At 42.0% G+C, this 14428-nt stretch overlaps 1 protein-coding gene across 3 annotated transcripts in view; it reads right to left on the reverse strand.

Annotated features, from left to right (window-relative positions):
* VGLL4 (vestigial like family member 4) overlaps positions 1–14428 on the reverse strand; it is a 179760-nt gene that overhangs the window by 72152 nt on the left and 93180 nt on the right. Inside the window, exon 1 of one of the 3 annotated variants that reach the window (XM_006033381.3) lies at positions 10822–11277. The exons of the other annotated variants lie outside the window; for them this stretch is intronic. Coding sequence (XP_006033443.1) covers positions 10822–10903 — 82 coding nt within the window. The 5' untranslated portion in view covers positions 10904–11277. Of the gene's footprint in view, positions 1–10821; positions 11278–14428 lie in introns of those variants that run through there. 3 annotated transcript variants of the gene reach the window in all.

A 14428-nucleotide genomic window follows, 5' to 3' on the forward strand; every position in this document is an offset into this window, starting at 1 on the left:
GTCCAGCAGGAAAAGTGTGCATGTCAGCATTCTCCCAGCTGGCTCCATGTGATTTAATTTAAACCAACCACAGCATGTGATAGCTTCCCGAGATGCCACAGCATGAAAGCTGAGGGTGGGAGTTAAACAGCAGCAATGCACACCAGATGTCAGGAGAGGCCATCTAAAAAGGTCTTTAGAAAGAGTCATCATAATAAAACAAAAATCCCCTTCTATGCTGTAAATATTTATACCAAATCCAAGAAATTGACTGGATTTTAATTCATTTGATATGAATCACAAGACAGTTCTACCTCCCTCCCTCCCTCCCTCCAAGATGCGTTCCATCTGAAACAACTGGAAAAGGTGTTTTACACTCATATCTATCCTTTTTTAAATACTAGGAATATATTTTGTAAAGGGACATGGAACCATATCTTGTCCTTTAATCCTTAAACCTTCAGAGCTGCAGGTTTTTTAGGTGTCCAAATATGCTTATATCAAAAAATGAAGCTGCCAAATACAAGTGGTAGACTAGCAAAATTGCCTAACACTATGCCACTGACACAGTACACATCTGACCCTTTCTGAAGCAGCCACTTTCATGGTATCCAGGGGTATCCACACGCACCATTTGTGTGTGTAGAAATAAACACCAATCTGCTTGCAAAGGATCAGACTTTGCCCAACTTTAAATTTATAACTGCCTTAAAAGATTTCTGTTGGGAGCTTTTGGTTTTATTTGTTCCCATGTGAAATGATGAGAGCAAAGTGCTAAAGGCTAACAAAGAATAGCTAATGCCAAATCTGTCCTTAATTATCTGAATATTGGCTATGTCTCCTACTACAGTGCCATGCTCCTACAGATTTGCTGTTTTACTGAATCTCTCTCATTTCCAAATACAATTCACATTTAAAGGCTTAGCTGTGAATAAATAAATGAAATATTCTATTTTTTCTCTGCTTAGAGAATGTTAAGTCTCACAACATGGGAAGACTTGCATGCCTCACTGCCATATGTGTATTCTGGAACAACTACTGCTTTTAAAACACAATCAGCTCCAAACCTTTTGCTGCGAGAGGTAATAGATTTGTTGGAACCTGCTAACGAAGTCTGAAAGAATGAGGAGAAAGTTGTTACAATGCTGGATTTTAAATAAGCCACACTATCAATTCATAAAAGAGACCTCAGAAATGAAGAGCAGTGAAAAAGGACAGGTATGATCATGCGTTAAAGAAAACATAGCCTTACGCAATCCAGTGTTGTTGGATGATGGAATCAATAGTGCTGAAGTAACTAATATAGGTGGCACCGATATGTTGGTCCAATATGGGATCGGCACTGATATAAAGAAAATTGATTGCATCATAAATTGGCCTGCAATGGCCAATAATTTAGCCAATAAATGCCTGTGCATGCGTTCGCGCAGCCGCAGCACAGCATGCAGGCAGTGAAGAGCACAGACCGGCTGCTTGGAAAGCTGCGTGTAGCTAGTAAGTTTGGTGTTGTGGAAGGCGAGGGGGCAGGGTAGGAGCATGGGCGGCAGATCAAGGCTCCTACGGTGATGGAGGAGTGGGGCTGGGGCTGAGGCAAGCGTTGCCCAGCCAAGGCAGGAGAGGCATGGGACAAAGCTGCGGCTCCTCTGCGGGGGAGGGGGTGGAGGACAGCTGCCGCCACTGCGTGCCACTGGTCTGGGAGCCGCTGATCTGGAAATTGGATCAGTATTGGCCAATATGCCTCCTTAAAAATTGGCTCTCAGTATTAGCCCCAAAAATCTCTATCGGTGCACCCCTAGTAACTAATCTAGTACACCTCTATTCCAAGGATAAGTCGCCTGGCAAAGCAAAACTTCATCTCTTTTTCCTATTTCAATGCAAAAGCAGCAAAGTTTTATTCACATATAGCATTTAGTACTGACTATATTAAGTGCACTATGTATATTATCATCTCTCCCAGTGACAGAGGGAGGAAAACAGAAGAAGGGAAATAGAAAACTTGGGTAAACATTGGAGATGCACAATTCCTGGGGTTTTTCTTCTACAACTTCCTCTTCTGGCCTATTGCTTTGAGGCAGGGCTATCCAACTTCAAATACTGTGTGGCACCCCAGCAGAGCCTTAAAAGAATCTCAGAGCACCCCAGGGTGCCATGACATCCTTGTTGAGAATAACTGTTTTAGATGAATTAGAAATTAGGGAAAACAGTCCCCCCCACCACCAGTTCTCCGATTTCAAAAAACTTTTAAACCAAATGACACAAACTGTAGGTGGAACAAAAAGGGCTTCACTTTGCTACAGTTTTCTAAGTCTTTTTCAACAGGCTCAAAGACTGAGATTTTCAAAATGCGATTTGGATACCCAATTACTATTAAAATTTTAATAGTAATTAGGTATCCATATCCCTTGTAAAGTTTTGGAAAATCTCAGCTTAAGTGGCCTATCACATTGGCCTATCACACAGTCAAATAACTTCCAAAGCGTATCGCTTCTATTAAAAGAGACAGAAACAATGGCACTCTGTGTATCGAGCGCTCCATGTCTATTTGTAAAGCAATACTGAGGAAGATTATACAGGAAAAAAATTACTGGCTGGCTTCAAAATAAAATTAAAAACAAAACAAAAGAATACTCTTGTGTTCATTTAACACTTAGTAAGTGCAGTATAATTGTTGTAAACAAACCTCCAGAAACGTGTATTCATCACTACCTTGCACTATTATCAATGAAGAATTAAGGTTCTGTCCTGATGGATTATTGTTAGTGTAAACAACTTTGCTCAACTACTGGGCACACTGTCTGCTTGCAGCATGTTAAACTGTGGAGTCTACTCAGCCAGCATCAAAATATAAAGGTCCATCTGTGTAAATCCACAAAAAGGAATTAACAAGCAACTATTTTCATGCAAAGTATATATTAAAAAAAGGACCAATACATATGGATGAACTTTTTTCATTCATAATTTCAGATGCCACACAATGCAGACTGTTGTTTCAGCTTCTAGTTGCTCTCTAATAGCCCTCTATACAATAAAGTGCATTATTTGAACTTTGGAGCAATTTAAGCTATTTCAGTGTATCCTAAATTCCCTGGATTTATAGCCAAAGAAATTTGGTACTGTAGCAAATTTGACTTGTGAGTAACAAGTTAGTCTTAAACAAATTACGCATTGACACAGAATTCAATTTGTTGCAATAGAACTTACAAAACTTCATTTCTATAACCAGGCTTCTTATCTTATCTCCTTTAAAGTTGTGAAATAACCCTATACTGTATTTGTTTTTTTCTTTCCCAATGTAGGGTTTTAGAAAGTTATAGGGACTTCAAAACTCCAAAAAACAAAAGCAAACCCTTTTTAACCTAAATTTCTTCTGAGCTGCAAGACTAGTAAGGAAAACTGGTAAAATCTTGAATTCCACACTTAAGAGAGGATGCCCACCACAGAACGGAGAAACTGACTGAAGGAGCAAAGCCAAAAACAAATCAGAAAGCTTAAGCTCTTGACTTTTACTTAAGAAAAAATGTTTTTTTTTTAAAAACCCACTGGTGGTTCTTTAAATGTGAGGGTTTGTCCTAATTTATATTACTGTGATATTTAGCGTCCCAGGACACTAAAAAGAAAAAAGGAATTTAAGTATGCTACCAATATTTTAGTTGACCACAGATGAGGAATCCATGCTGTTTAATACTTTCACTCATTCTTAATGCAAGATTGGAGTTGTATTTATAGATTTGAACTTAACAGGAGAAGCTGATATTACAAATTCAGAGTGAAATACAAGATCAACAAAGAAAATTGATGGAAACAAAACTAGAACTTATATAGCACGCGATATTTCATTAAAATATGAGCCAATGAAGTTAGCAAAATAACTTTCAGAGTCTGTGCTTGGTATCACATATCTCCATTAATCTTTTTTGGAAGATGTATAGGAATATGTATATGAATTTAAAAATTATTTGCTTTGCACTAGACAGCTACTCAAACTCAATACTGTAGCCAACTAACGCTTCAATGTTACAGGAAGTAAGTAAAATAATTATGTAATATACAACTAACTAATGTAAGCTGTCTCTGTTGAACTAGGAAACCAAAAAGTGGTGTTTTTCTCTACATCTGGATCCAATTTTCCTCATAACAAAATCCAGTTTTCTGGATTGTTCAGAAGACCTTGCAGAACAAAAGCTATATTGAGTGCTCTGAGTCTCATAACATGCCTGGAGGGATTTCTTTGCATCTTATTGCATTTCTTTATACCTTTCCCAGAGAAACAGTCCAAGCTTGAGAATGCATACATAATATAAAACATTAGACAAGAGAAGAGGGAGGAAGGAAGACACAAATCTCCCTTCCAACACAAAGCCATCTGTGCACTCCTTGAGAAAAACAATCATTTTCCATAAAGCAATTGTACGTTTTCAGACATATCCACATGGCAATTAGGAGCCAAAGCCTGCCAGTCCACCCTCTAGTTACCGCAGAACAGACTCACCTGCGATTTGTTTTTAACAAAGGCCTCCAGCCATTACCTCTCACATAAGAATCCCAGAGAAAGACTACAAAGCTAAAAGTGAGTTTTTAGAGAAAAACAAGATTCAGATGTTCTGCCTCAGAATAAACCTCCCAGATCAAGTGCTTGTCATTTGATATGAAGCATTAGGAACTTGAGATGGGTACCCTCTGGTACCCTCTAAATGGCACATTACCCTCAGGTACCCTGGTTCTGCTTCATGGCCTTTCACCTCAGTGAGGACACTAATCTGCCATGAGTGTTCAGATGTCTCCAAGCTCATTACAGAGAAAACAACGAAACTAAAGCACTACTTATTAAACTGGCAGTTGTTAATAACTGGTGGCAAATGCAACAAGAATGATAAATACATGTAGATCAAATTAAGAATCAATATCAAGAGCCTGTCAAGAAATCTCCTTAATTGTTTCTTTTCTCTCTAATTGCACTAAAGAAATAACCTGCTTGAAACAGTTGATCATCATTAAAATGTCTGCCACCATTCCCCTGGTGGAAGAGTGAACACTTCTCAACTGAAGAGTTTAACATGTTTGTCGCCTTCCTATGAGAAACACCAAAACATGCAATTTGCTTGTTCCCTTCTATCACTAGAAGCCATTTGCCAAAAATATTTTTTCCATCAAAACTATACATTGACAGTGGCATCATTAAGAGCTCAAAACCACTCAAAAGGAAGTTATCCACACAAAATAAATCATTATCCTGTCAAATATTTGCGTCATCTTGCAGAAAGTCAATGATGCAATCAAAGGTAAGTTTATTCCTATACAAATTCTCTTAAAATATCTTAAAATCCTTCATTCGCAAGGCAGGACTAATTACCTGTTTCTCTCCTACTTCTGCTATAGTCTTGAGGGGTAATGGTGGGCAAGCCCATTCACCTCTTTGGGCCACCTGTTTCATTTTGCACTTTTACTTTGGTTGCAATGTCTTTGGGGCAAGACCTGTTCTTCACTGTGCATCTGTACAGTGCATGACAAACAGTATTGTTAGTGTTCTGCAGTCTCAGTTTTTACCTATTTTCACTGATAAATTCCTTGATTTTTGTTTTTTTAAGTCATTTGGTTTTTACTGATTTATACCTGTTTTTCAGTTCAAATGGCCCATTCCCCACTTGTGCTGGTTAACAGGGATTTGAACTGAAAAACGGGTGGTGGCAGTAAGCTAAAAGTGCCATTGTGCCGGTTACCTAAGGCACAGGTTTCTGACCAGACAGGGAGGGGGCGGGTGGCGGCAGCCAGGCAGGGGTCAGGGGAGGTTGGTTGGAGCCGCTGCCTGAGGGTGCTCCTGGCTCTGACCCCAGGTGCAGTGGGCTGGGTCGCGACAATCACTCTCAGCCTGGGAGAAGCGAGTCCAAGCTCCACCCCAGCAGCTACGGCTTCGGCCCTGCCGTGGGTGCTGGGAGCTGCAAGCCCTGCTGCGGGGGGCAGGCGGGAAAGCCCGGCCCTGCTCCCTGCAGGCTGGGGCCGGTAGCAGTACTGGGCTCTTCCTGGTGCTGATTTTTCCCTGACTCAAACCAATTTTTTCCTTTTCTTTCTTTTATCCCAATTTCATCCTGATATTTATGTCTTGAAGACAAACCCCAAAAATTCCAGTAATTTTTTAAAATTTATTTTTAATTAAAAACTGAGAATGCAGAACACTAAGCATCATCTAGAGTACTCCATTAGCACTTGTGCTTTTCATTTGGCTAATAAAATAATGCACTGTATCGTCAAGCTCTATTATTTCTCCAGTAAAGTAGGACACCATGCTGCTGGAAGGCAGATCTCCGTTGTTTCAACCTCACCAGTTGTTTATTCATTCTTCTCCCTTCCCCCACAGAGTTTAGAAGCAGGATCCATAACGTAAGCAACTCAAAGACAAAACATGTACCTGTTTTACTATGCTATGGCAGGGCAAACTCCTCCTTAATTTCCCATCAGTACCAACCTTAGTTGTGGCAGTATGACAAAAGAGCCTACTAGACAAGAACAGAATTTGAATTAGGAAGCATGAAGGCCTGATCCCATCCATAAATCAGTAAGGACTACCATAATACTGGCATGACTCAGATGTATGAAATACATGGATGCTAATGTGCCATTTATAATGCTTCCTGGACAGCAAGTTCACTATCCAAACTGTAGTCTTCCACTCTTGTGATTAATTCAAGGGTGGCCTAATACATAGAGATTGTGGAAAGAACATGCTTTAAATCTTAAACACCCAGGTTTATCTCAACTTCATACACTTAACATCTGACATAAATGGCATGCCACTAATTCGCCTGTTTATGCCAGCGGTGCAAATAATACAAAGTAAGAAGTGAGTAAACCCCATCAAATGATAATTCAGAAAAAGTGATCAGAAACAGTCAGCATAGATTCACCAAGGGCAAGTCATTCCTAACCAATCTAACTGTCTTCTATGATTAAACGATTGGTTATGTGGATGCGGGGAAAGCAGTGGACGTGACAGTCCTTGACTTTAGCAAGGCTTTTGATCCAGTCTCCCACAACATTCTTGCAAGCAAGTTAAGGAAGTACGGGTTGGATGAATGGACTGTAAGGTGGACAGAAAGCTGGCTAGATTGTTGTGCTCAACAGGTAGCAATCAATGGCTTGATGTTTTAGTTGGCAGCTGGTATCAGGTGGAGTGCCCAAAGAGTTGGTGCTGGGGCCAGTTTTGTTCAATATCTTCATTAACAATCTGGAAGATGAGATGAAGTGCACCCTCAGTAAGTTCGTGGATGACACCAAGCTGGGGGGAGTAGTAGATACCCAGAGTAGATACAAGGGTAGGGCTAGGATTCAGACTGACCTAGACAACTTGGAAGATTGGGCCAAAAGAAAAACTTACGCGGTTCAACAAGGGCAAGTGCAGAAGTCCTGCACTTAGGATGGAAGAATCCCATGCACCACTACACGCTTGGGACCTACTGGCTAAGCAGCAGCTCTGGAGGAAAGATCTGGGAGTTGCAGTGGACAATAAGCTGAATAAGAGTCAGTATGCCCTTGTTGTCAAGAAGGCTAACAGCATACTGGGTTGCATTAGTAGGAGTGTTGCCAGCACACTGAGAGAAGTGATTATTTGCTTCTATTCGGCACTGGTGAGGACACATCTGGAGTTTTGCCTACCCCCCCCAAACTACAGAAAGGATGTGGAGATGTTGGAGAGAGTCCAGTGGAGGGAAAAGAAAATGGTTAGAGGACCGGGGCACACGACTTCTGAGGAGAGGCTAAGGGAACTGGGCTTATTTAGTCTGGAAAAGAGAAGACTGGGGGTCGGAGGGGGATTTGAAAGCGGCCTGTAACTACCTGCAGGGTGGTTCCAAAAAGGATGGAGCTAGACTGTTCTCAGTGGTGGCAGATAAGAGACCAAGAAGCAGTGGTCTCAAGCTGCAGCAAGGGAAGTTTAGGTGGATGTTAAGAAAACCTCACTAGGAGGGTGGTAAAGCACTGGAATTGATTACACCTAGAGAGGTGATAGAATCTCTATCCTTGGAGGTTTTCAAGGCCTGGCTCAAGAAGCATTATCTAGAATGATCTAGTTGGGGAAAGTCTTGCTTTGAACAGTGGGGTTGACTAGATGACCTCTTAAGGTTCCTTCCAACTCTAATTTTCTATGATTCTGTGATAATAGTACATTTCATAGGTACATGAGTCGTTTCAGTAAGTGAAGGCAAACAACACTGTTCTTTTAGCAGAGACGTTAAAAGGGAAAATGAAGCAGATGAAATTATGATGCCACTGAAATTATTTAAAAGTAGATTTGATGCACTCTACTATAAAAGTTAGCAACCCAAGGAAAGCAGTAATACACTATACACTTGGACTGGGATCTTCAGGAGAGACTAAGGGAATAAGACACCCATGAAATAAACAAACAAACATTCCATTAATTTCCAGTGGGATATGGGCATCTAATTCTGTTCCTCTCTTCTAGAAATCCTGATACATGATTATATCATATATATCATCATGATATATTATAATCATGATTAGATATATATATAGCTCATCATGATTATATAATCATCATGTAATGCATATTTATCTGACATCTGCAAAAGTACTTTTCCAGGAAGTGTGTGCACACGCACATGCGTGTGTATGTATGCGTACGCTTGCACATGTATAAGTAGTTCAAGTACGAGCCTCAAAGCCTAAGAAATTAATCTGAAAAAAACCCCACTTTGTTCTCAACACACACACACACCCACAACTATAAGGTGTGGCTTTAAAAAGAATCCATCATTGCTGACAATCCCACTGTAAAATTCCATGGCAGTGGCAAGGAAGATCTGTAAGCATCTCTAAAATAACCTTCCAGGGTTTAGTGGAGATATGCGCCAGTGTTTATACTTTTTAAACCCCTAGGATATAAACACCTCACTATAAAACAGCAATCAGGTTTTGCTTTTCTTTTTTCATTTCCCATATGTTTATTTTAGTGTTAAAAAATAATGCTAACTTCCATAAGGAAAACAGCAAGAGACATCTAAACTAAACAAAACATATTAGAGTGTGTTCCTTAAGATGTTCTTTTGCTTTCCAACTACCAAAAGTAAGATCTGTCCAAAAAAACAGGTTTAAAAAGGAATGATAAGAAAGCAGAGTTTGGTAAGCAGCTTCAAAGTACTGACTAATAAACGTAATGGAATGAAATTAATGAAAGTCTAAGGAAAAAACAAACAAACCCTTTCCCTTAGTCAGAGAAATGCAAAAAACCAGAAGTACCCTCGATAAGCAGAAATTCTATTTAGAATTCATTTTCATTACAAACTAGCAGTCATGTCATAATAAAGCACCATTTTTAATTCAGGGCGATGACCAACTTACCAAAAAAAATCAAAATTCTTTTATCTGGTTTCTTCTTGCAACAAAGAAGTTTCAAAAAAGAAGCTACAAAATGGGAAAGAGTATGAAAGTATAGATGGCCACACACAATCTACATTGTATTTTTCAATACTAACTGGTTAAACCCACTCTTTGTACAGCAGATTTATCCAAGTACATTCTTTTACAAGATTTTTATGTAAATGAAAAGTAAAGTAAAGGCTTTCATAGTTCTACATATGAACATTTTTATTCTCTCAAGCTAGGAAATATGGCCATTCTGACTGAAGCAGGATGAAGGGCAGACATTTTATGAGTGAGGTTCTGCTCCCAGATTTAAGGCCTAGTTTTTTCTTAGGTGGTATGAGCAGATATCTCCTGATCACATCTATATATATTTTTATTGCTTTACAGTCATCTACAGCAAGTTTACTTTCCAGATGAACTTGGAAAAAATTCTTGCTGAATCAGAATAAAGATGTCTGCTATGTTTGAATGTGGCTACAGCAAAAACAGTCCTACTGCCAAGCTGAATTAGCTCAGTAGTGCCTTTCTTTCCATTCAAAGCCAAGCCATTACCAGTTCTGTAAACTGCACGTAGATAAAGCTCAACTAAAACTACGCAGCTGCACCCCCTCCCCCATTACCTAAAGTAACTTTGAAACAAGGCTACTATTACCCACAGTATCAGCAGCTGACACTAAACTATGTTAGCTGGACAAAATAAGCAAACTCAGAACACAAAGACAAAAAAGTGAAGTTTTCCAGACTGTTGTGTAATTGCGTCCACAAGGGCTGCAGTGTGGGATAGTTCTTGGGGGAGGAGGTGCGTGTATGTGTCTGTGGGAGTATGGGGGAGAAACATCTTTCACTGTCAGGACTCTCAGAGCTATATAGAAAATGAGAAGTCAAACAAAAGGCCACTCCGTGCCCAGTAATATGGATACCTACAACCCTCAAAACCAAAGAAGCAAAATTCTTCATCGTTTAAAACCAATTACTGAATTACGACAAAAACTTGTAAGTCTCAGTATCAAAATATGTTATGAATGTAGATAAAGCACAGATGTAGATGTAGCATGTAGAATAAAGATAAAGCACAAATAAAAGCTTATTGCATTTATTTAGCATACGCTTGCTAGACTATATTATACATATAAAGGTATAATACATTAATGCTTTTACCCATGTTATAAAAATGATAATTATTTCCTTTACAACTATATTAACACTATCAGAATGGTATCTGGGTGCACAAGCAAGGTTCTTGATTTAAAGTATTTCAATCAGTGCCATCTTTGCTTTTAAAAACCCAAACTATATGTCATGCTCAAAAGAATAGAAAATATTCCTTTGAAAATAAGAATTCAAATTTTACTTGACACTTAGCCAGTACTATAGCATGTGTTAACAAACATAAACCAAAGGGGAGAAAAATCCAACTTAAAGTAAAATACAGTCCACAAAAGGCAGTTTGTGAAATGAAACAATTACCTTCATAGCACAGAATGCCAATATTGTTGTTCATCTTGTCCAAGTATTGGTAGTTCAACAGGTCCATCTTCATAAATAGCATTTATCAGGCTAGCAAAAAAGACCAGCTTGCTTGCTTTCGCCCAGAAAAAGGGAGAAGCAGCCAGACAGATGCTGTTAAGTAGCTCCTGGCTCTTTCTAAACTTCACAAGCTCAAGGCCCAGCCTTTAATTAATCAAAAAGGTATATTAAAAGGCAGTTTGGAAGGATAAAAAGAGGACCCTTCCAGGTTTTTTAGGCTAAATTTAAAGTGTACTGTATGTCCTTCTACAAAGGTGACTCTTAAAAACCTTTTTGTAAATCTTTGTCTAATTAAAAAGAAAAGAAAAAGAAAGGAAGGAAATTTCCTAAAACAAAGCCACGCTAGTTCTGCTCACAGCCCGCTGCAAGTTAACTGCACTGACATGCAGGCTATGCTTGGTATGACTCGTATGTAAACTAGCTTCCTCTTTCTATCCGGCACAGAGAACTGAGCATGCTCACTGAATCCCTTGAGCTCTTCAAATGTCAAGGATATTTTCTGCACAAGATCAGTCTCTAAATGTATTGAGTGAAAGAAAAGGAAGGAGGAGGTGGAGAGTCTGTAAAGAAAGAACCATGTCAGAGCTGCTCTTGACAGGAAGCAGTGCTGCCACTGCAAACAGAGAGGGAGGGAGACAGGAAAAGTCCAGAAAAACACAGAGACCTCCGAGTACTGAGTTGAGGAAACTGAGCAAGCTAATCTGCAAGGAAACAGGATTAACTTGTTCAGAAAGGATTTCCAAGTGACAGCACTGAGTTTAAACTTTTTACTTTAAATAATTTTTCCCACCCCCTCACATTTAGTTTTACTTGACTATTAAAATATTTGCAACTATTTGATAAGGTTTCAACATAGCACAATAATGTTGCCAATTCACTGAAAAGTAATACTATTTTAAATATTAACAAACTGGATTCTTAGTAGCCAGGATATGGAAAAAACGAGAATTATAATTTTTAAAAAATCACCTGTTTGAATAGTGGAATATGTATCTATAAACACACGTGAAGTTTATGTTTGAGTTTAATGTTGTTTTTTAAATCCTTAAGAAAGATCTGTAGTTAAACATTTTACAGTTTTTTTAAAATGCCTGCTCTAACACCATTTTCAATGACAGGGTAAAGGACATTTTTGTTGTTGTTATTTTTGTTTTTTTAAAACAATAGTTGTTCTCATCTCAGGATGTAGTTTGTTTTCCAGCAGTTCAAAACCTTGATCTTAAAGATTTCTAATTGTTTATACAGATGTATACCAATCATCGCAGAAAGAACAACATCTGTATCAGTATTTCTATGTGGTATGTCATCCTAATAGGTATCATTATATATCCCCTGTGGTAGATTAACACCTAAAGCAACAGTAGGAAAGTGTGGTCTGAACAAAGACATAATGGAGTTCTGGGGTTCTAATATCTGGTCTGTGGCCTTGTACAAATCACTTTTCTGCCTTGGTTACCTCAGGGGAGATTTTCAAAAGGTACAAAAGGAGCTAGGCACCCATCTGTCAATAGAAATTGGATGCCTACATTCCATTCCTGTCTTTTAGGCTAGGGACAGACATTCAAAAAACCTGAGCCTGAACTGATTCAAACTTTGCAGGTTAGTTTAACCTGACTAGGCTGAACTGTTTTGAAACTGCACAGACATTCTCTCTGGACTGAGGAAATTCAGAAACGTACCTGCAGTGGCTCAGGCTAGATGCTGGGGCCACGGGGGGGGGGGGGGGGGGGGAGGCAGCACACTAAAGCAGGTCTCCCTTCCCTTCTGCAGGGAGATGTGCTGAGGGGACATGGGCAGGCCCTGGCAGGACTCTATCATTAGGGATGTCTGCCTGCATGGTCCCAGGCTTTTCTCCACTGGCTGCTCAAGGGGCAGGAGTGTTGCCAGCCCCCAGACCCAGGCTAGCACTCTGAGGCAAGGGGCGGTGTGTACAGTGCATGCATCTTTTGATGATATGGAGCCTTTCAGGCTAGGGACAGACATTCAAAAAGCCAGATCCTGAACTGATTCAACCTTTACAGGTTAGTCTAATCTGTCTAGGCTAAACCGGTTTGTAACTGGACAAACATGCCTGCAGTTGCTCAGGCCAGGCACAGGGGGCACTAGAGCCAGCCCTCGGCTGCAGAGAAGCTGTGCTGGGGAGGGAGTGGCCAACCCAGACTGAACTGGCCAGAGCAGGGTTTAATTCCCACTCTGTGCCACTGGCAAGGACCCAAGCCAGGTCTGCCCACACTCCTCTTCGCTGCTACAGCAGGGAGGCACCATGGCCCCTGAGGCAGAGTGAGGCAGGGAGCAGAGTTTGTTTCCTCTCTACCCCACTGGCAGCCACGTGGCTCCCTGTCCGGAATAGGCCCCCAGGTGTACCTTCCACTGGAGGAATAACCCCATCCCTGCCCATCCCCCGCCCCCCGGGGCCCTGCCTGGCAATGCCCCCTCCCTGCCGCTGAAGCAGAAGGGGACCAGGGCCCTTACTGGGGGCAGCAGCCCCTGTCCCATTGTGTCAGAAAGTGATCCCCTTCCCAGCGAGGGGCTGCGCTGTGACTTCGGGCTGCACACAGCAGTATTGGGGTCTGGGGCCAGAGCCCTGCAAGCCCCTGCAGCACCACCACACTCCACAGCCCCTCTGCTGGCCCCACAGCGCATCCCCGCCGGGAAGCCATGACAGGCTCCAGCTGCCAGGCGGGGGTGAGCCCAGCCCTCGCCGCCCATTCTGTGCCAGGGCAAGCCACTGATGGGGCTTATTCAGCCCCTGTTATTCTCCCCCACCCCAAGTTTCAGCTGCAGCCCGGCTGGGCAGACTAAGCAGCTAGCAGCTGAATAATTCCCTTCCTGCGGGGAGGGGGCTTACTGCAAGAACAGAAAGAGGCCACTCCACCACAACGTGGTGTGCCCGGCCCAGCTGCCACTGCTCTGTCCTCCAGGCCAGCGGCAGCCAGGCTCAACAGAAAGCACAGAGTGGTGGTGGCCACGCTGAGCTGACCCAGCTGTGGTTGAGCAGCCTCTCTCTGTGCATGCAGCAAGACCCCTCCCAGTAGGAAGAAGCTTACTCAGATGCTGGCAGCTGCGTCTGCCTGGCTGGCCTGCAGCTGAAGCTCAGCGGGGAATAATGGGGGCTGAATAAACCCCCTCAATGGCTTTCCCTGGCATAAAACAAGCGGTGGGGGCTGGGCCAGGCCCACCCCCACCCAGCAGCTGGAACAGTGCATGCCTGACAGGCAGAAGCCCATCACAGCTTCCCAGCGACGATGCACTGTGGGGTCAGCAGCACGGCTGTGGAGTGTGGCAGCACTGTGGGGGCTTGCAGGGTTCTGGCCCACTCCACACCCTGGCACTGCCGCACACAGCCCGAGCCCACAGTGCAGCCCCTTGCCGGGAAGCGGCTCACTCTCCCCCACTGTGGGACAGGGACTTTTGCCCTCAGTAAGGGCCCTGACCCCTCCCATTGCAGTGGCAGGAAGGGGGCACAGCTAGGCAGGGGCCCTGTGGGGACAGGGATGGGGTTATTCCTCCGGCAGAGGGGAAAGCCAGAGGCCAATTTGGGGCAAGG

This window comes from Alligator sinensis, unplaced genomic scaffold (assembly GCF_000455745.1).
Source record: "Alligator sinensis unplaced genomic scaffold, ASM45574v1 scaffold1224_1, whole genome shotgun sequence".
Taxonomy (NCBI): domain Eukaryota; kingdom Metazoa; phylum Chordata; order Crocodylia; family Alligatoridae; genus Alligator; species Alligator sinensis.